At 46.7% G+C, this 21,670-nt stretch overlaps 1 protein-coding gene across 11 annotated transcripts in view; it reads left to right on the top strand.

Moving 5' to 3' along the window:
- CACNA1B (calcium voltage-gated channel subunit alpha1 B) overlaps positions 1-21,670 on the top strand; it is a 334,736-nt gene that overhangs the window by 187,460 nt on the left and 125,606 nt on the right. For all 11 annotated transcript variants that reach the window (XM_071453699.1, XM_071453697.1, XM_071453694.1 and 8 more), the window contains 2 exons: positions 12,240-12,352; positions 19,868-19,980. In XM_071453699.1, the coding sequence (XP_071309800.1) occupies positions 12,240-12,352; positions 19,868-19,980 (226 nt within the window). The remainder of the gene's footprint in view (positions 1-12,239; positions 12,353-19,867; positions 19,981-21,670) is intronic.

Raw genomic sequence — 21,670 nt, 5'->3', positions numbered from 1 at the left:
AACCCTGTGAGTGAGGAAGCCCTGAGGGAGCTGGGGGTGCTCAGCCTGGAGCAAAGGAGACTCAGGGCTGCCCTCATCACTCTCACAGCTCCTGAAAGGTGCCTGTGCTCAGCTGGGGCTGGGCTCTTTCTCCAGTAGCACTGACACAACCAGAGCACACAGCCTCAAGCTGTGCCAAGGGAAATTCAGGCTGGATATCAGGAAGAAGTTTTTTACAGAAGGAGTGATAAAGTTCTGGAATGGCTGCCCAGGGAGGTGGTGGAGTCCCCATCCCTGGGGGTGTTTAACAAAGCCTGGATGTGGCACTGGGTGCCAGGGTTCAGTTGAGGTGGGCTTGTCACTATAGGACACGAAACAACACGAGTGCACACACTGCTGTTCTCAAGGTGAAAAAAGGGAAGTTTATTTCTGATTCTAACATTTATAGATTCCCAAAAGTGACAGTGAATTGGAGGGTGACAGTGCCACCCCTCCAATGACACTGGACAAACCAACAGTCCATCAAATTTCTCCTCCTCCATAAAAGAATGCAAAACAATGAGTTATTTACAGAAAGTGTGTGAGAAAGTTTGTTACAAGAATGTAAACATCAGAAAGCTTAGAAAATCTTAAAAAACCAGAGCAACAGGGGCTGGGTTGGACTCTATGATCTTTAAGGTCTCTTCCAACCTGGTGATCCTGTGAATTCTGTGAGTACTGGCCACTCCTGTTCCCTCTGGTGTTTCTGATCCCACTGTGCTGTGGTCATGCCCCAGCTCTCAGCGTCCCTCAAGGCTTGGTTCTTCTCACTCACCGCTCGTGGAATCACTGAATGGTTTGGGTGGGAAGGGAGCTGAAAGCTCAGCTTATTCTGCCCCCTGTGCAAGGATACCTTCCACTAGACCTTGTCCAGCCTGGCCTTGGACTCTTCCAGGGATCTAGGGGCAGCCACAGCCGCTCTGGGAATTCCATCCCAATCCCTATACTCACAGGGAAGAGTTCCTTCCCAATATCCCATCTAGCCCTGCCCTCTGGCAGTGGGAAACCATCCCCCTTGTCCTGGCACTCCAGGCCCTGGTAAATTGTCTCACTTTACCTTTCCTGTCAGCCCCTTCAGGTCCTGGAAGGCCACATTTAGATCATCTCAAAGCTTCCCTTCTCCAGACTGAACAATCTCAATTCTCTTTCAAATCCTATTTCAAATTATTGAATCACACAATTCAGAAAAAAATCCACCAGGGTGTTAGTTTGAGAGAGGAATGTTATCCTAAAGGTTATTGCAAAGTTGAGATTCAATCAGGGGTAAAGGCTGGAACAGGGCACGAGGAATTGTCCTGGGATGGGGCAGGAGGAATTGTTCTGGAACAGGGCAGGAGGAATTGTCCTGGGATGGGGCAGGAGGAATTGTCCTGGAATGAGGCAGCAGGAATTGTCCTGGAATGGGGCAGGAGGAGGAATTGTCCTGGAATGGGGCAGGAGGAGGAATTGTCCTGGGATGGGGCAGGAGGAATTGTCCTGGGATGGGGCAGGAGGAGGAATTGTCCTGGGATGGGGCAGGAGGAATTGTCCTGGGATGGGGCAAGAGGAGGAATTGTCCTGGGATGGGGCAAGAGGAGGAATTGTCCTGGGATGGGGCAGGAGGAATTGTCCTGGGATGGGGCAAGAGGAGGAATTGTCCTGGAATGGGGCAGGAGGAGTTGTCCTGGAGCAGGATGCACACAAGGAAGGGAAATTATGCCTGGCAAAAGCAGGGTTCTCTGGCTAACCGGTGTCCAGAGAATGCAAATTTGTGTCACTTTGCAGCTGATGTGCACCCATGGGTGATTCCTGTTGGGGACACCTCAGAGCTCTGCCAGCTCTGACATTCCAGCAGCTGGAATGGCCTGGGAGATAAAAATCCTGCCAGTGTTTATGGAATCAGGCACTAAGCCCTCACATGTGCTGTGATTCCTGCCAGAGCCTTTAAAAGGTTTAAACTTTACAGCTCTTTTCTGGTTCCATGCCCTCCCTGATGGGGTGTGATGACATGGGACAGGTGTCACAGTGCCCTCCTGTGACATTAAGTGACAGAAATAATCCCAGAGGGAAGATTATCCTGTATTTGTGAAAAGATTTTATTTTAGCTGGTTCCTGTGCTCACCTGGTTTAGCTCAGAGAGTCTAGAAGTGCTTTTGAAGTATGAGGTTTGGGTTTTTAAATTGCTCTGATGAATGAGAAATGGTGTCTCCCTGAGGTCACAGACTCGCTGGCAAAGCTTGGTTTAAAAAAAATATGGAAGGTGAAAGATGGAGTTTTTTTGTTTATTTTAATGAAGTTTGGAGGCTGGGACTCCTAGAGCTGGAAAACTCTTAGAAATTCCTCATGCTGATAATGCAAATTTTTCCCATCAAGGGATGGGATGAGGTTTGTTCCTGGAAGACAAAGCCATTCATGACCCTATAAAATGGCCAGGAGCAAATCTGTTATTCAGCACTTGACCAGATGAAAATTTAAATAAAACTTCTGAAAAAACCAAAGAGAAGACTGGAAAAAAACCTCAAATATTTCCAACAGTCTAACAGTGTTGGCTTAGATCTTTAAAGATCCTTATCTACCTAATTTGCCTTGATTTCTCTCTAAATTAGATACTTAAATATTTCTTGCCTCAGATCCTCAGGTCTTACCTTATTACAAGGAAGGCAAACTTTTGAAGTTTTTTTTTACTAGACCTAAGAGGTCAGGAATACTGACTGCTCTGACATCAAAAGCTCCTTATTAATATTTGTTGAAATATTTAATGCCACCTGGTAATGGAGCTCTAATGAGAGATGTATAATAAGGACAGAAATTTCTTTCAAGTCTTTCTTTTTTTTGGCAAGATTTCAACTGAAAAGAGAGACAGACCATACAGAGAAGTCACTCTTGCTTATTCATTCCCTCAATTTACCAGAGGAAATAATAAGCTAGATTGGCAGAGTAAGTAAAAGTTTGAGGATTAGGATTTCCTCTGGAATTAGGACTAAATGTTAAGGAAACAAACCCCACACTTGGAATCTTTCAACTACAAAAAGGTCGCAGATTTACAAAACTCAGTTTTGGGACCACCTTTTGCAGTGACTTTTCCATGGGAACACGAAGAAATCCATGAGCCAGAAACTCCTCAATGTTGCAGTGAGGGCTGGAGGGGCTGCTGGGAATTGTTCACCTCCAGCTGGGAAACTTACCTGAGACAGAGGCCACAAATTAGGCTTCCAATCTATCCCTGCTGAAGACAAAAAATAGGGAATAGGTTGGAATTAGGGATGGATCCATGTTTCAGGAACTCTGCATTTGTCCATAACACCCAGTAATGTCAATTAGTGTCAGGAGCACTTGGCAGCAAATTTGGATTTCTTGGTGTAGAGTCCCACTGAGCTGGGAGTGGGGGTCCCACTGCCTGACATGTAATGGAAGAGGCAGAAAACCACCAAAAATTGGGGATTAAATTCTCATCATCCTCCCAGCCACTGCCCTTTACCCTGAGGGCCCTTTGTCAATGGGGAAACACCTGGGCAGGCCCTCCATAACCCATCCCTGAAAGGGATCCCAGAATGGGGCAGAAAAGGGACCTGAGAGGGTCACCTGGAGCTCCCTGCTCCAGCAGGGCCATCCCAGAGCACAAAGCACAGCATTGTCCCTGGAACATCCCAGGGAGGAGACTCAGCCTCCTGAGCTGCTTGTTCACCTCACAGGGAAGAAATTCTTCCTGATGTCCAGGTGGAACTTCCTGGGATCAGTTCCTGCCTGTCCTGCTGTCCCATGGCTGGAGCAGAGCCTGGGCCCTGCTCTGAGCCCTCCCTGTGGGTGTTTGGATGAGATTCCTCTCAATCATCTCCTTTGGAGGCTGAGCAGCCCCAGCTCTCTCAGCCTTGTCCTCACAAGAGAGATCCCCTCAGCATCTCTGTCACCCTTCATCCAGGAGCTCTGAGTATTTCTGGGATGTTAAACCCTGCTGGAAACTCCCCTGGCATTGGGGAGGGGCAGCCCAGCCTGGGTCACAGAAAAAAACAGATTATTGAAAAGCAGAGAAAGGTTTTGTGGATACTCACACTGGGATTTTAGACATGGTGGTACAAGATTGGTCACTGTGACAATGAGAATAAAAACCAGAGATCCCAGAATTGTTTGGGTTGAAGGGACCTTAAATCTCATCCCATCCCAGCCCTGCCATGGCAGGGACACCTCCCACTGTCCCAGGTGCTCCCAGCCCTGTCCAGCCTGGCCTTGGGCACTGCCAGGGATCCAGGGGCAGCCCCAGCTGCTCTGGGCACCCTGTGCCAGGACCTGCCCACCCTCACAGGGAACAATTCCTAATTCCCAATTTCCCAACTAAATCTCTCCATGAATGGTCATAATGGAAATTCTAAAGTACACCAGACACTTTTGGGGGTTTTTATTTGTTTGTTTTAGGGTTTGTTTTAATTTTTAAGATGGTTTTCTCCAAGAGAAGAAGCAGAGGCTCTGTGGGCTCATTTTGGGGATGATTGTCTCTACTCCAGGCAGAAACCTATTTTAGTGTGATTTTTGAACAAGGAACTTTGGAGAATTGTCCTGAAAAGCCGTACAAGTTCAACCTCTTAAATTCCAAGTATCCCATACCTCCAAACCCTCCTGAATTCCAGGCTGAGGAGCTGTGGGACTGCATTCACACCTGGCTGTGCACTGGGGATGACCCAAACCTTCCTACCCCTTTCCTGGGGGATGGCAGAGTTTCCAGAGCCTCAGATTTCTACAAATCCCTATTTGAATACTGAGTGCAGGGAATGTTTGGTGCCTTAAGGACTTTGCTGGTTGTTTTGGTGTCGCAGTGGTGGCCTGACTGTTGTGGTGTTGTGAGGGTCACCAGGATGAGGTGAGAGATGAGGATTTGACTCCAAGCTCTCAGAAAGCTTATATTATATTATATTATATTATATTATATTATATTATATTATATTATATTATATTATATTATATTATATTATATTATATTATATTATATTATATTACATTATATTACATTATATAATACTACATTATATTATATAATACTACATTATATTCTATTATATAATACTACATTATATTCTATTATATTCTAAAACTATACTAAAGAAAGAGAAAGGAGACATCAGAAGGCTAAACCAAGAATGATAATAAAAACCTGTGACAGACTCAGAGAGCCTGACACAGCTGGACTGGGATTGGCCATTAATTAGAAACAATTCACATGGAACCAAAGATGCACCTGTTGGTGAGCAACCTCCAGACCACATTCCAAGCAATCAGATAATTATTGTTTGCATTTATTTTCTGAGGCTTCTCAGGAGAAACATCCTGGGGAAGGGATTTGTCAGAAAATCTCATGGTGACAGCCAGACTGGATGTGCCCCCTCACTCCTGCCTGGATAACTCACAGCACAAACACCTGGGGAGGAGCCCAGCTGGGGCTGAGCCCTCCAGGAATGCTCCTGGAAATCCCCATTCTGCCCAAGGTTTGTGCACAAATCCATTAGATAGAGGCAGAACAAGGGGATTTGAAACAGCTCCTGGAAATACTTGGCAAAATCCTTTAAATGGGAGAGTGGCAGAGTTTAAAAATGGCTTAAAAGTTAATCCATGGTGAGGGAACATCGCTGTAGAGGAGCAGGGCCTGGCTGGTGGGATGCAGAGCAAGAGAGAAATCAAAAATTCCAGAGATGCTGTTTCAGGGAAGGTGCTCAGGAATGGACTGAGGAGGCTTTTTGTGAACTGCAGCAGCAGGAGAGGTCTAAATGCAAATCTGTAAACAAATAAAAATGAAAGGTTTCGCTAAAAGCACTACTCAAAGACCAAACACTCCCAAACAGACTCAAACACTACACAAGATCAGGACTTTCTGCTCTATTTTAATTTCTGCAGTTACTTTTCTCTTAGTCTGGTAAATCAGACAATTCTACATAATCCTTATGAGCATCTATAGAAATATCAAAGTACCTATAGCCTTTGCCTAGGAAGGAAGATGTGAGCAATTAGAAAGGAGCTGCTAAACCCTGCAACTCTACCCAGGCACCTCTAATTCAATTATACCTGTCCCTCTGGGGAGAAGTTTAATTACATTACAAATTAATTTTACTTAAAGAACAATTGGTAAAAGCCTACGGCTCTGCATTGATTTATTTCTCCCTTGGTCTTTTCTTTTAACTTTTCTGTTTTGAATTGTTCTGATTAGCTTTCTCTGCTTGATGCTCCATATCTCTACAACTGCTTTGGAAAAAGGACTGCAGGAGCTTTGGAGAGAGGCTTGGGATTTCTTTAGCCTTATTGAAAGCACTGATGAGGAATTCTTTGAATTCTTGTGGTATGATTAATAACAGGCCATACTTCATGCTCCTGTAATTATCCTCAAATTCAATCAGAGATTCTCCTTCTCTGTGTGGAAAGGACTCCAGGGCCAAATAGGATTTCTCTCATGCTGCAGATGGACACTGCTCACTGAAGCACAGAACTCTGGTTAAATAAGCTGCAATTACCTATAAAAGAATATATTTCATGCATCTATTTCCTGATTTTATTATCATCTCTTCACGCTCCTTTCCACCACTGCCAATATTCTGAAAAAGAGGAGATTTCTGTCAGAAACCAACTCTGGTTTCTGCAATTCTGACAGAATGGCAGCCCTGAGGTCTGGTAGCAGCAAAGATGAATTTTCAACTGAGGGCCCCTCAAAATCCATGCTGGGGACACCAGGAGTGACCAGGGCTGTGCCTTTGGGAAGGGCAGTCCCTGAATGAAACTGCAGTGACCCAGTGCTGAAACCTCCTCCCCACAGTCCCTAAAACCCATCCCACAGTGCCAAAATCCATCCCACAGTCCCTAAAACCCATCCTACAGTACCTGAAACCCATCCCACAGTGCCAAAAACCCATCCCACAGTGCCAAAAACTCATCCCACAGTGCCAAAACCCATCCCACAGTACCTGAAACCCATCCCACAGTGCCAAAATCCATCCCACAGTGCCAAAAACGCGTCCCACAGTACCTGAAACCCATCCCACAGTGCCAAAAACCCATCCCACAGTCCCTGAAACCCATCCCACAGTCCCTAAAACCCCATCCCACAGACCCTAAATCCCATCCTGTGGGAGCAGCTGCAGGAATTGCTGCAGGGCAGGAGGCCCCAGGGATGGGGCTGGGCTGAGCTCCTCTTCCTCTGCCTAAAGCTGTGGGGTGAAGGTGGGACCAGAGCTCTCTGGCTCTGTGGGATGGGTTTTTGAGACTGTGGGATGGTTTTAGGGACTGTGGGATGGGGTTTTAGGGACTGTGGGATGGATCTTAGGGAGTGTTGGATGGGTTTCAGGGACTGTAGGATGGATTTCAGGGACTGTCGGATGGATTTTAGAGACTGTGGGATGGATTTAAGGGACTTGGATGGTTTTAGGCATTATGGGATGGTTTTAGGGTCTGTGGGATGGTTTTAGGGACTGTGGTATGGGGTTTTGGGACTGTGGGATGGGTTTCAGGGACTGTAGAATGGATTTCAGGGACTGTCAGATGGGTTTTGGAGACTGTGGGATGGATTTAAGGGACTTGGATGGTTTTAGGGACTGTGGGATGGGGTTTTGGGACTGTGGGATGGATCTTAGGGACTGTGGGATGGGTTTCAGGGACTGTAGGATGGATTTCAGGCACTGTCAGAAGGGTTTTAGAGACTGTGGGATGGATTTAAGGGATTTGGATGGTTTTAGGCACTATGGGATGGTTTAGGGTCTGTGGGATGATTTTAGGGACTGTGGGGAGGAAGTTTCAGCACTGGGTCCCTGCAGTTCCACTCAGGGGCTGCCCTTCCCAAAGCTCTTTTCTTTCTCCAGTCCTGCAGGGATCCTTCCTGGCTTCTTAATCTGTGTAGGTCTGAGCCCCAAATCCACAGTGTTTCCTTTTGATAAATCCAGTGTTTGAGCACAGCATTTGAGCCATTATGGCCTGAGAGCCTACCCAGTGCTGAGCCTCATGTTTGGGGCAATTTGGCCTTTTTTTGGTGCTGTTGTTGCCTTTGAAGCCAAGCCCCAGCTCCCTCTGGATACCAATATGCAGGATCTGCCAGGAAAAGGCTTTCTGGAACATATTTATTTCTGTCTGCTGAGCATTTCACATCTGCTTGGGCAAAAAGGGGAAAGTTTTTCCCTGCTGAAGTTCTTTTAATGTGAGAGGAGAGTGAGGAGAGGGAAGTGTCAGGCTCAGCACCTGCTTCTGATGCCATTGGACTTGGAGATGGGGCAGAAATGGAATTAATCCAGAAATGATTGACAGAAAGGAGCTGTTAACTCTAATTAGGAGCCTAATTCAAAGGTGTGGGGTGAAGGGATGCTTGCATGGCCTTTGCCAACAGCACAGCTTGGAAATGAAATAAGAGTGTTTGTATCAAACCTTTCCTCCTTAAATCACATCACAAAATGCTTTGGAGTAAGGCAAATGAAATTAGGTGAGGTTTGAATACCAGGAGGCCCAAACAACAAAATTGCATTTTCAATTATTTAGGCAGGGCCTTCTCAGAAGAAATCACGTGTTGGATGCAGCAGCCTCTCCATGGAGCCAATTCCTTCTGCCTGAGGAGTTCAGGGTCTGAATTCCACTTCCCTCCATCCCAGCCTCACTGGGCTCTGATTTGGAGCATCTGGTACCTGCTGGGACACAGCTCTTGCTGCCAGGTCTGGGCTCTGCTCTGGAATTCATCAGCTGGGAAAGGCCAAGGGTGGCTCTTGCAAGAGCGGCAGAAGGAAGTTGGTTTTTAGATGCTCTGAGTTTTAAACATTTCCTGGCTTTTTATATATTTTTTTTAAATATATAATCAAATATTTCTTGATTCTCTTTTGCCACTTTCTAGCTTTTTTCTAGGGTGATATTCTGGATTTGCAGGATGTGGCAGCCTGATGGTGACACTTTGCACTTGTGATGCCCAGGGTGTGTTCAGTCTCTGTTGGGGCAGTGACTGAACATTAGTCCTTGGTCTTTCCTCCTTTTGTGCTCCTTTGGGATGATGGTAATTGTCTTGGCAAAGTGTCCTGAGGTCTGTTGGTACAAATCTGCAGTTAAAAATCACTGCTGAGAATTTTTGTTGTTCTTTGGAGAATCTGGGGGGCACCTGAGCTGTGACTCAGCACAGGTGAGGCTGGGGCAGAGATAAGGGGATGAGAATCTCCCTGCCAGAGATATGGGGCTGTGCATTGCTTCCTGCAGGACCCACAACCCCTCCCTGTGATTTTATCAGCTGATTTAAGAAGGTTTCACAGCATTGGCTGGATATCAACCTTTGGCATAGGGACCCTGCACCTGGAAATTGTCCCAGTCAGCACCACCAGCTGAGTGTGACACCAGAGTCCCTCTCCAGCTCTCCTGGAGCCCCTTCAGGCCCTGGCAGGGGCTCTGGGCTCTCCCTGGAGCTTCTCCTCTCCAGGTGAGCACCCCCAGCTCTCCAAGAGATGCTCCAGAGCCCCAGAGCAGCTCCAGGTTTTTTCTGGACTCAGGGCTGCCCCCATCACTCTCACAGCTCCTGAAAGGTGCCTGTGCTCAGCTGGGGCTGGGCTCTTTCTCCAGCAGCACTGACACAACCAGAGCACACAGCCTCAAGCTGCACCAAGGGAAATTCAAGTTGGGTATCAGGAAGAAGTTTTTTACAGAAGGAGTGATAAAGTTCTGGAATGGCTGCCCAGGGAGGTGGTGGAGTCCCCATCCCTGGGTGTGTTTAACAAAGCCTGGATGTGGCACTGGGTGCCAGGGTTGAGTTCAGGGGTTGGGGCTGGGTTGGACTCAATGATCTTGGAGGTCTCTTCCAACCCAGTGATTCTGTGAATTCTGTGAATTCTGTGACTCCTTCCAGCAGCTCCAGGTCCTCCTGCTGGTCCCAGAGCTGCAGGCAGCCCTGAGCAGCTGGAAGGGCCCCACCAGAGCAGATGGAAGGTCAGATGGATTCCCAGCACAATTATGGATATCTCCTTACTCTGGGATCCTTGGTGCTGGACACTGAGTTTCCTCACTGAGTCCTTGCACCTCCTGTGAGAAAGGAGAGAAAAGTTGCAGCTTGGTCAGGTGTGAAGAGGCTTCTCCTCAAAAGCTCCAAGCTCAAGGAGAGAGGAAGTTGTGCTGCTCGTGTGCCCTGAGACCCAGAGGGAGGATCTGCCTCTTCCTGGGAAAAAGGCTGTAGGTCTCAGATTTTGTCATCTTATTCCTCAGCTGGGAACACGTTGCCCTTGGAGTCTCCTTGGATGATCTTGCTGCTGTTTTCAAGGAGAGCAGGTCACGTGGGATAATTAATACTCCTGACATTTCCTCCCCTTTTGCAAATGTTGGCACAGGTGTCCTTGCAGGCTCCTCACTAAGGTGTTAATAAAGCCTCTTCCATCTCATTATTGCTTCCTGGATTTCAGGGAACTTTATGCCCATGGTGTTCCATGACTGGCTTTCATTTAACATTTCAAATTTGAAACCCCTTTTTTATTTTGAGTAATTGAAGCTGTGTTTTTCAAGGCATTTCCAAAGACACCCAGGATGGCCCTGGGCCAGCTCTGCTCATTCCTCTGGATGTGCAAGGCTGGGAATGGAAATCCAAGGCAGAATGGAAGTCTCTCCCCACACTCAGCTGAAGCTGCAGATTGCAGGAGGTCAGAGAATGGTGGAATCATGGAACCTCCTGAGCTGGAAGGGACCCCAAGGATCATCAAACCCAGCCCCTGTCCCAGCAACCCCAGCCTGGGCATCCCTGGCAGCGCTGCCCAAAGGCTCCTGGAGCTCTGGCAGCCTCGGGGCTGTGCCCATTCCCTGGGGAGCCTGGGCAGTGCCAGCACCCTCTGGGGGAAGAACCTTGCCCTGAGCTCACAGAATTCCCAGAATCACTGGGTTGGAAGAGACCTTCAAGATCATTGAGTCCAACCCAGCCCCAACCCCTCACCTCAACCCTGGCACCCAGTGCCACATCCAGGCTTTGTTAAACACACCCAGGGATGGGGACTCCACCACCTCCCTGGGCAGCCATTCCAGAACTTTATCTCTCCTTCTGTAAGAAACTTTTTCCTAATGTCCAACCTGAATTTCCCTTGGCACAGCTTGAGGCTGTGTGCTCTGGTTCTCCAGCCTGAGCTGCCCTGGCCCAGCCCCAGCCCTTCCCTGGCTCCTGTCCCTGTCCCAGAGCAGAGATTGGAGCTGTCCCAGAGTGTAAAGCACCTGGAATCCAGGATCATCCTGCTGAAATTTTCCTTGTATCTGTTGCCTCTCTTCTGTCTCTGTGTACTTCTGTATAAAGTTTGGCACCATCTCCTTTTTATCATTCCTGGAATCATAAAATTGAAATTACAGGAGACTTTCTTGTAGCATCTGTTCTGCTGCAGCCTCTGAGAACCTCCTGTGCTGCACTAAACAAGGTGATTAATCCCCACCTTTTGAGGTTTGATTCTTTTCCTCATCTTTTCTCCAGAGAGGGAGCTTTGCCTTCTGCTGTTTGGTTTTTCTTGGAAGTGTAGGTGGTTTTTGCCTTTTTTTTGGTGCTTTTTTTTGTTTTGTTTTTAACATTTCACTCTTGCTGTTGCTTATTGGCCTCCAGATCCAAACTTAAAATGCCAAAGGCAGTGTTTGCTGTAGCTTCAAGTTCTTAAAACTTGATGTGGAAATTGAAGCCTCCAGCTCTGTTCCTTCTGCCCTTTGTTTCATCATAGGTGATAAATTTTCCCATCAAAAGTTTCCCAGCCTGTGATATGTGAAGGAAAAAGGAAACAGAAGGGGCTCTTCCATAATTACAGGGCTATAAAGGCATAATAAAAATAAATGTGGTAACAGGAGACACAACACCTCTGAATGTGAGCCCTCAGAGTCAGCACTTCTGTTGGGTAGGAAGGTATTTTTATCATCAGAGGATGGTACAGAAACTTACACCCCACACCCAAAAGTTTCCATCTCTTGAAAGTACAGAAGTCCCAAAACATCTCTGCAATTAAATTTGACCTTTAAAAATATTAGATCCAGGGCTTATTACTTTGAAATTCCTTTACAGAGACAATGAGCATATGATTTAATGCTCCTTTTCTCACCCAAGGATACAGGTGAGCATTGCCTTCACACAGCTCATGGACATACACAGAGAAAATTGTGCCAAATTGTGCCTGGCCCCTGTTTGCCATTTCACAGGGATTTCCTTCCACCAGCAGGCCCTTTGTGCTGTGAAAAAGGAACAAAAATTCCCTGCATGAAGAGCTCTGCCCGGCAAGGATTAATTTAATCTCTTCTCCTGTTCCCAGATTTCGCAGAGTTTGTTTTCCTGGGGCTGTTCCTCACTGAGATGTCTCTGAAGATGTATGGGCTGGGGCCAAGGAATTACTTCCACTCTTCATTCAACTGCTTTGACTTTGGGGTGAGTAACATCCAGCAGGGCTGTGATGGTGTTCCCAGGGATCCCAGGATGAGGGAAGAGATGAGAATCTTGACTCCATGTTTCAGAAGGCTGATTTATTATTTTATGATATATATTATATTAAAAGAAAATGATATAACTATACTAAAAGAATAGAAGATAGGATTTCATCAGAAGGCTTGAAAGGAAAGGAATGATAATAAAATCTTGTGACTGACCAGAGAGTCCAAGACAGCTGGGCTGTGATTGGCCATTAATTAGAAACAACCACATGAGCCCAATCCCAGATGCACCTGTTGCATTCCACAGCAGCAGATAACCATTGGTTACATTTTGTTCCTGAGGCCTCTCAGCTTCTCAGGAGGAAAAATCCTAAGGAAAGGATTTTTCATAAAAGATGTCTGTGACACAGGGTGGATAAATCATGGGATGGTTTGGGGTAGGAGGGGCCTTAAAATCATCTAATTCTGACCCCCTGCCATGGGCAAGGACACCTCCCACTGCCCCAGGTTACCCCAACCCTGTCCAACCTGGCCTTGGGCACTGCCAGGGATCATGGGGCAGCCACAGCTGCTCTGGCAATTCCATTCCAACCCCTCTCCACCCTCACAGGGAAGAATTTCTTCCCAATATCCCATCCAATCCTGTCCCTCCATGTCCTTGAAAGCCCTCCCTGTGACGAGCAGGTGTCTCTCCTGTCATTCAGGTGCTGGGTGTTTGAGGATGAGTATGGAAATGCACGGGAAGTGCTCCTGGGGGGAGCAGTCCCTGTATAAATTAGCAGTGAAATGCATTAAGCTTCCCTCGTTATCCTCCTTTTGGAAGGGAAGTGACAGCCGGGGGATTTCATTTCCTGCAGCCCCGGGCTGTTGGCAGCATCAGCACCCCAGAGTGCTCTGATTGCCGGCAGATTCTGTCCCTCCCATTGCAATGAGCTGATTGAAAGACAAAAAAAAAAACAAACCCACACATCTTCCTGCTCGTGTCACCCACTGAGCAGCCTTCACCTGGAGTCACACGGGCAGAGCTTTGCAGACATCACCAGGAGCAGCAGAGTGAACACCTGATGAGGTGACAGCAGGGCGATAATTCAAATTCTTTCAGTGCAGAAGTCCAGGCTCAGACTGCAGCTCTGGTGTGAATAGCAGGGCTGGGTTTGGCTCCACCTGTCAGAGAGCCTGGAGTGTGGATGTTAATTTATTCATTAAAAGCTATTAGCTGTAATCTGTGCTCAGAGGAGAACTCCCCTCTCTTATCTGCAGTGGGCTGAGCAGGACTCAGGCTGTTGCAACAACCCAGATATGGAGCTTTAGATCCAGCCACGGGCTCAGGGAGAGGGGCTCAGTATTGGTACTACCAATACAGCAGGACAGGACCTGCCTTGGCTTGTCTGGGCCTTGGTGCTGAACCAAACAGCAGCACTGTGGTGTTTCACCCCACAGACACTTTTGCCTGGCTGGGTGTGTGGTGTTTCACCCCACAGACCCTTTTGCCTGGCTGGGTGTGTGGTGTTTGACCCCACAGACACTTTTGCCTGGCTGGATGTGTGGTGTTTCACCCCACAGAGACTTTAGGCTGGCTGGGTGTGTGGTGTTTCACCCCACAGACACTTTTGGCTGCTGGGTGTGTGGTGTTTCACCCCACAGACACTTTTGCCTGGCTGGGTGCTGCAGCTGGGCCCTGCAGACAAGTCCAGGCCTGCAGGAGCTCTGGTGCTGCTGGGATGGAGCTTCCCCCCATAACAGGGGCTGCTCCTCAGGTTTCCCTCTGTGGAGAAGCTTTAAGGCGATGGTGAAGGAAAGGAGTCGGTTCTGATGGAGAGTTTGGATCCAGAGCTTTATTCTGGCCCTCAGGCCTCTGAATGCAGCACCAGCTCCCACAGAACTCCCTGAGCCCGTGGCTGCTGCTCCTTTGAACCCCGGGGAGAGGGCAGGGAAGGGGCAGGGAGGCACCAAGCAGGGACAGGAGGGGAGGGACAAAGGGACAAAGGACACCTGGATGGCCCAATGCCCCCCAGGGGTAGAGGGCATCCTTTGGATCTGCCAATCACTCAGTGCCCTTCTGGAATGCCAGGAGTGACAGACAGTGCTGGGAGGGGAAAGGAGAGGAGACTGACACACCTGGGAGAGAAACCTGGGGTTCTGGGGTAAACCCTGAAATCATACTGCAACAGCTCAGGTCACTGCCCTCCTCACCCAGCCCTGCTCTGACATTCAGGCTGCTCTTTCTGGCTTTTATCTGCCAAAATGCTGGGAGTGACTCTTCTTCCATGAAGCCAAATTCCCCTGCTCCCACAAGGGAGGAGGAGCTGTTGTCACCTTCAGCGAGTGACCCTCCTAAATCCAAGGCTCTGAGTAGAGCCAATTTATTCTCTTTGTGGCCAGGACAGCAGCAAAGCTCAGAGTAAATACAATTTGAGATTCAATCACCCACCCGTGTCCAGCAGCCCCAGGTGTTGCACGAGGCTGTCCCAGATGTGAGGCTCTGGTTTGGGGGTGTCCTGGCAGCTGGGGTTGTTCAGGAGCACATAATCACAGAATGATTACATGCAGGTGATTTTATTGAAGAGCTCTGGGTGTCAGGGGTACAGAATCAAATCTGACTCCCACATGGGTTCAGGATTGTGAAAAACGCCAATCACTTGTTTTTAAAATTTTAAAAGTTTAATAGTAATAAAATGGTTATAAAAATAGTAATATAATTAGAGTAATAAAAATCTGGACAATTTGGATTAGGACAATATGAGACAATGGAAACAAAGAGTTACAGACAGTCTGGGTACCTTTTTCTGGGCAAAATAAGCCCAAAAAAGGACCCACATTAACAGAGGATTAACCCTTAAAAACAACAGCCTGTTGCATATTCATACACCTCATCCATGATGCATAAATTCCATTCAAACACAGGATTCTGTCTGGTCAGTGTCAGCTTCTTCCTCTGAATCCTGATGGCTCTTCAGGGCTGAGCAAGGCAGGAAGAAGTTCATTTCTTCTGATAATGGAGTGATAAATTCTCTTTCTCTGAAAGATTCAGGTGTCCTGTGGCTGCTATCTCAGTGCGAGTCCTTTCTCTAAAAAAAGTATCTTATATAGCATAGTTTCTATTTTAATATTGTTATAACCTAAAACTATATTTAACACACTACTTAAAAAAATTAATACAGCATAACTTTCTAACATAACACATACAATGTTCATTTTAATATTTGTGAAAAGCTAATCATAAAATACGCATTTTTCACAGGATGAACACGTTTTTATACCCTTATCATTATATAACTACATATTAATTATTAAACTGATATTGTTCTATTATATACATTGATTTCATCCAAGCATGGATTTTGTAATTTCCATCAAACCCCCCAAACATCGTTTCTCATTATTCTCGTTATGATTAAACAATAATTATATCCAATCACCAAACAATCATTGCATTTAACAATCAGATCATTTATCATAGCCATTAAATGATTATACAGGTGCAGTTTTGCATGATGCAGTAAAGCCTAACATTTTCCCAGGGCCTACCAGGCCTGACCTTTCTTTCCAACCCCTCCTGAATATCCCATGATTTTAGAAACATTTTATCCCTATACTGTCATGGTGGCTCAGAGGGTTGGGATGATCTGTGGTATTTTTGGGGTCCTCATCGTTGGGAGGAAATGAATCTGACTCCATGTTCTTAGAAGGCTAATTTATTATTTTATGTTACTATATTATATTAAAGAATGCTATACTAAACTATACTAAAGAATAGAGAAAGGATCCGGACAGAAGGCTTAACAAGATACTAATGAAAAACTCCTGACTCCTTCCAGACCCGACACAGCCTGACTGTGATTGGTCATTAAGTAAAAACAATTCACATGTTGGATAAACAATCTCCAACCACATTCCAAAGCAGCAAAATACAGGAGAAGCAAATGAGATCATATTGTTTTCCTTTTTCTCTGAGGCTTCTCAGCTTCCCAGGAGAAGAATCCTGGGCAAGGGGATTTTTCTGAAAATATGACAGTGACAGGATGGGTTGTCCTGCACAGCACAAAGGCCAGTGACACTCCAGACCCAGACTGTCCATAAATTGTCCTTTAGGGGTGTCACTGATGCCTTGTGAAGGCTGCCCTAGAACAGAGACTGGAGAGAGATAAAGTAGGGATTTATTAAAAGCCTCAGTGGATCCACCTTGGGCAGCACAAGGGTCGATGTCCTGCACTGGGTGGGCTCTGAGCTGCCCCCCAGGCTGGCTGCCAATTTCCTTGGATACCCAAATCCAGGATGCTCCTTCCACAACAGAAGCTTGTCAGGGACAGGTGATTTAGGAGCTTGCACAAGGCAAAAGCTGCTGTGCTTAGGAGGTGTCTGAGCTTTGTGGGCTGTGCAGCCCTGGCAGGGAGCTCTGCCGAGGCTTTCCCAGGAGAGAAAGCTGTTGATCTGTTGCTAATTCCTCCTCCTTCAGAGAATCCATAGGGATCCTCCTTCTGTCTGTGTTTTTCCCTCCCTCACCCACCTTCCAGCCCCCAGAACGAGTTCAGCACTGGAACATCACAGAGCTCTGTACCCAGTTTTGTCTGACAAAACATTGAGATGGAACCCTGCGAGCTCAAAGGGTGAAACAACAAACCAGAGCAACATCTGCCTGGGGAGCAGCAGTCCAGTGGGAACCAGGCTCCCAGGAGGGGCTGCTAAGGAAAATTAATTATCAGTGCCATGTACAGGGGCTGAGGAAAGGTTTTTGCTGATTCATGAGTGCCTGGGTTTGAAAAGACAGGTGTCTGCTAAGGAAGGCAGGAGCCTCCTGTAAAATGGAAAATGTAATTATTTACATTTTACTCCAAATTATTATGAAATTAAGGGGCTCTCAGGCAAAGATATGGGAATAGGAATAACAGCTCTTTACTAGGAAAATTAAAAAATACAAATGCAATAGTACAAAACAACCCAAAACACTGCTAGAGTCAGAGCAGTCCCTGTCCCCTGTGTGTCAGGGGGTGGCACAGCCCCATCCCATGGGGGCTCAGCCCTCCTGCAGTGCCAGCTGTGGCTCTGCTGGAGCAGGGATCCTGCACAAGGGGGGAGTTTTCCTCTGCAGCTCCAGGGCTGCTGCAGATGGGCCTGGGCTCCCTCTGGCCATGCAGGGCAGCAGAAGCTGCTCCTCTGGCAATGCACTGGGCAAAGGCTGCTGGGCTGTGCCAGGCTCACATTGGATCCAGGTAGGAATGCTTGGCTCCTGCCCTGGGCAATGCAGCATCTCCCCATGGGATGCTGGAATTGGATCAGCCCTGCAGGGACACTCAGTGGCCATGGACAGCAGAGATCTCCTGCAGGGAGGATTGGCTGGGGGAGAGATCAAGAAAAAACTGCCCATGGACAGCAGAGAACTGCCCCAGCTCTGACAGATGGGGACAGAACACACACCCAGCTACACCTGAGGCAATGAGGGATTCCCAGTGGTGGGAGAGAAGTTTTAGTTCCTCCTTCTTCAGGTAGCAGACACTGGAATTATCAATTGTTGTGGATCTCCCTTTCCCTCTGTATTTTCTGGAAGCTCAGGGCACAGTGTGTGTTGCAGGACACTTCAGCAGTGATGAAATTTTCAGAGACATCCAAGTTTTTGTCATGAAAGGGTGGGAAAAGGAACTGTTGGCATTTGCAGTTGAGCCAGCATTAAAAAGTTCTAATTAAAAATTAGTGTCCTTCAAAAAAAGATGTTTTAAGGTAGTTTAATTGCTAGAGAAGAAAGCAACAAGCTCCTCTCAGTGTATAAATCACTGGGTGTTCTCCTCCTGGCTATGGAGAAAGCTGGGGTGAAGTTTTCCAGTTCTCCTGGCTAATTTAGGGTTCTCCTGAACTTTTTGTAACAAAGGGGTTCCCAGTGCTGCTGCCCCCGTTAATCCTCCCTCCCACAGCACAAACCAGCTGGGCTCTGGTGAGAACCAGTTCTGAACTGGTGTTTATGGTGTGCTCTGCCCAGCTGGGGCCCATGGGCAGTGGAAGCTCAGAAATGTTGGGTTAATGTGAATTATGCCAGCAATTGGCAGGGAAATGCCTGTTTGATCCTATTAACTCTGCAGAAACCTGTGTGGGTTTAATTGTCCTTCCCAGCTGTGCTGAACCCATCACTGTTTGTCCTTTTCCTAATGAAGGATTTCTGAGAAGATTTTTCCCTTCCTTGAGGTGAATTCTCTGCCATCCTTAAACCAACCAGAAAACCAAAATTTGAAAAGCCCCCCTTGATTTGGGACAATTTTTTCAGCACCCCCAGGCTGAAGGCCAGGCAGATGATGGGATGGCTGTGCCAGAGGCTTTGCAGGATCTCATAATAATTATTGCTTTAATTGCTCTCCTAAAGACTCTCAGCTGCCAGGAGTTTCTGGTAGATGTTGCTCAGAGCTGCTGTTCTGCTGTGGATGAGGAGTTTTAGTCTTTCTGATGGCAAGGGGAGGATGGGGCAGTGCCCTCCTGCACCTCTGCAGGTTGTGTGGGGTGGGGAAAGGAATGACAGTGGGCTGACAGGAGAATGTCCTTTTTTGCTTTGGTTTTAAGCTTGTTTAAAGCAGAAATCTCAGGTTATCACTTGTATTTTGTAGTAAAAACTCCAAATTTTATTTTCTGAGTCCCATCAGCTGCTGGCATTTGTAGTTGAGCCAGCATTAAAAAATATCATTAAAAATCACAGTGTCCTTCAAAAAAAAAAAGGTATTTTAAGGTAGTTTGATTGCTAGAGAAGAAAGCAACAATTTCCACTCTGTGTATAAATCACAGGCTGTTCTCCTCCTGGCTATGGAGAAAGCTGGGGTGGGGTTTTCCAATTCTCCTGGCTAATTTAGGGCTCTCCTGAACTCTGGTTCCTGAGCACCCCAGGGAGCTCAGCAGCAGCTGTGCCCTTGTTGGAACCCAGGACATTCCTCTGGCTGCCCTGGAGCACTCCAGACCCTGGCAGGGGGCTCAGAGACCTTGGCATGGAGTCAAAACCACCTGGGCCTTTGATTTTAGCCCATGGAAACAATTCCCAGCTGTGTGTGAGGAGTTACAAGCCACAGGAGCTTAAGTAGAATGATAGTGAATTTATCACTGGGTGAAAATGTAGAATTTTGGAGATTTAGAATGGGGGTTCAAGAGGAAAGATGGAGGAATCTGGGTGTGTTTTGTCCTCTTTATTCTTGTTCTTGGCCTCCATCTTCTGCTGTGATGGTGGCACTTTTGGATTGGTTTAGAGACAGACTGTCTAACATAGGTGATAGGTATTGGAAAATTATTGTAAATAAAGCACAGGTAGTTCTTAGTATAAAAAGTTAACACCACCCCAAGGGCAGGGACTGTGCCACAACCTGACCTGCTGGACAGACCTCAGCAGGTCAAATATAATAGATAAGGAAAAATAAACAACCTTGAGAAGCAGAACCGATGAATCTCGACTTCTTGGGTCTTGGGGCTGGGAAAAAAGAGACTTTCTGATACCTTTTCAAGCCCAGAAAACCCGAGATGCCCTCTCTGAGGTGGTCTGTCCCTGCAGGTGATCGTGGGCAGTATCTTTGAGGTCATCTGGGCTGCAGTGAAGCCGGGCACCTCCTTTGGCATCAGCGTCCTGCGCGCCCTGCGGCTGCTGAGGATCTTCAAAGTCACCAAGTAAGTGCAGCTCCCTTGGCACTCTGAGCAGCCCAGGAAATCCCTGTGCCCAGCCCCAGGGCCAGGAGGAGTGCTTTCCACATTTATCAACAATAAAATAATAATTAAATCGCTAAAAAGTTTAAAATTATCCAAAAAAAACCACAATGCCCCAACTCCCTGGGGCAGCTGGCACAAAATCCCTGCCTGCCCCAGCCTCCAAGGTCTGCACTGGGAGGGGGAGACAGGAGCAGATTGAATCTGCAGATGCAGAATTCCCCTTTCTTTGGCTGGGCAATTGGAAATTTTGGGAATTCCTGAGCCTGGATTTACACCCACAAGGGGTTCTAAGAGCCCTTTCTCTCCTCAGCCTCACGTCCAGGTTTGTCTGCCCTTGGTTCTCAGTGGGCTGACAGCAGAATGTTCTTCTTTGCTTTATCTTTAGGCTTGTTTAAAACAAAAATATTGTGTTATCACTTGTATTTTATAAAAATCCCATGGTTTTTATATTTTTATAAAAATATCAATTGGTAAAAATCCCAAGTTTTATTTTCTTTTTACGTCCTATCAACTTCCCACTGATCCAATGACAGTTCCTTCAGTTTTTCTTTCTTCATCAACTTAGAATGTCCATCTTTGCTTTATCTTTAGGCTTGTTTTAAAAAGAATATTGTGTTGTCACTCATATTTTGTGGTAAAAACCTCAAGTTTTATTTTCTTTTTAAGTCCTATCAACTTCCCACTGATCCGATGACAATTCCTTAAGTATCCAGGCTCTGGAAAAGCAGCTTCCCTGGGGATTGCTGGGTGCTAATCCTAGGGCTGAGCTGCTGTGCTGACACAAATCTGAAATGTGTTCCTGCTGCCTGGGCTGGGAATGTTGGAGTTTTTCAGCCTGGAGACTCTGAGGTGGAATTTTCACTCAGGTTCCCACAGCTTTTCTGTTGTTTTTGTGCTCCTGCCTTGAGTTAATGTGTGCTGGCATTAGCAAACAGCTCCTGTGCCATCTCCAAACCCATCCAGAGCCGTTTCTGCAGGATTGCTGTGGAAATTGATGACAAATTTAGGTGCTCCTGCTGTTGTTTTCCACCTTATTTTTTACACCATTACCTCTTCAGTGCTCCCTTGATTCCATCACTCCCTAAATTCTTCGTAGCTTGAAGTAACAGGAGCAGGGACAGCCCCTCCCTCCAAAAATAACCCAACCACCTTAAATAGATAAAGAAAATCTGAGCAAAACATTTGAAGCAAGCAGGACTGAGTTTTGTAGCTCTCTGGGGCTGATTTGTACCTGCTCATTGTTTATTTCTAATTATTATTATTCAGACCCCAGGTTTGTGTGTGGTACTGGGTCATTTGTTGTCCTCTGGGAAAAACAGAGTGGAAACTTTTAAGTTCTGTAAATGTTCAGCAAGAAAGGTGGGAACCTGCACCAAAAATGTCATTGTGCTTTACCTTTGCACTGATTTATGTGTGGGAAACTCCTGGGTTTGCAGCAAATGCAGAGCAATTTTCAGCAGTTCATTTTACCCAGAGCTGCTGAGATCTGCTCTTGCTGATTGGGTGCAATACTTTGTAAATATTTTGGATGTTTTTGCAAGTTACAATTTTATTTTTGTGAGTTCTGACCACTGATTGCAGTCAGCATGATAAAGGGATGAAAGATGGAATTATTTAGGTTGGAAAAAACCTTCAAGGCCATTGGGTCCAA

Source organism: Agelaius tricolor, unplaced genomic scaffold, assembly GCF_023055355.1.
Source record: "Agelaius tricolor isolate 1412-34295 unplaced genomic scaffold, bAgeTri1.0.p SCAF_37, whole genome shotgun sequence".
Lineage (NCBI taxonomy): Eukaryota > Metazoa > Chordata > Aves > Passeriformes > Icteridae > Agelaius > Agelaius tricolor.
The sequence above is the reverse complement of the archived record's forward strand: the minus strand, read 5'-3'. Positions and strand labels throughout refer to the sequence as shown.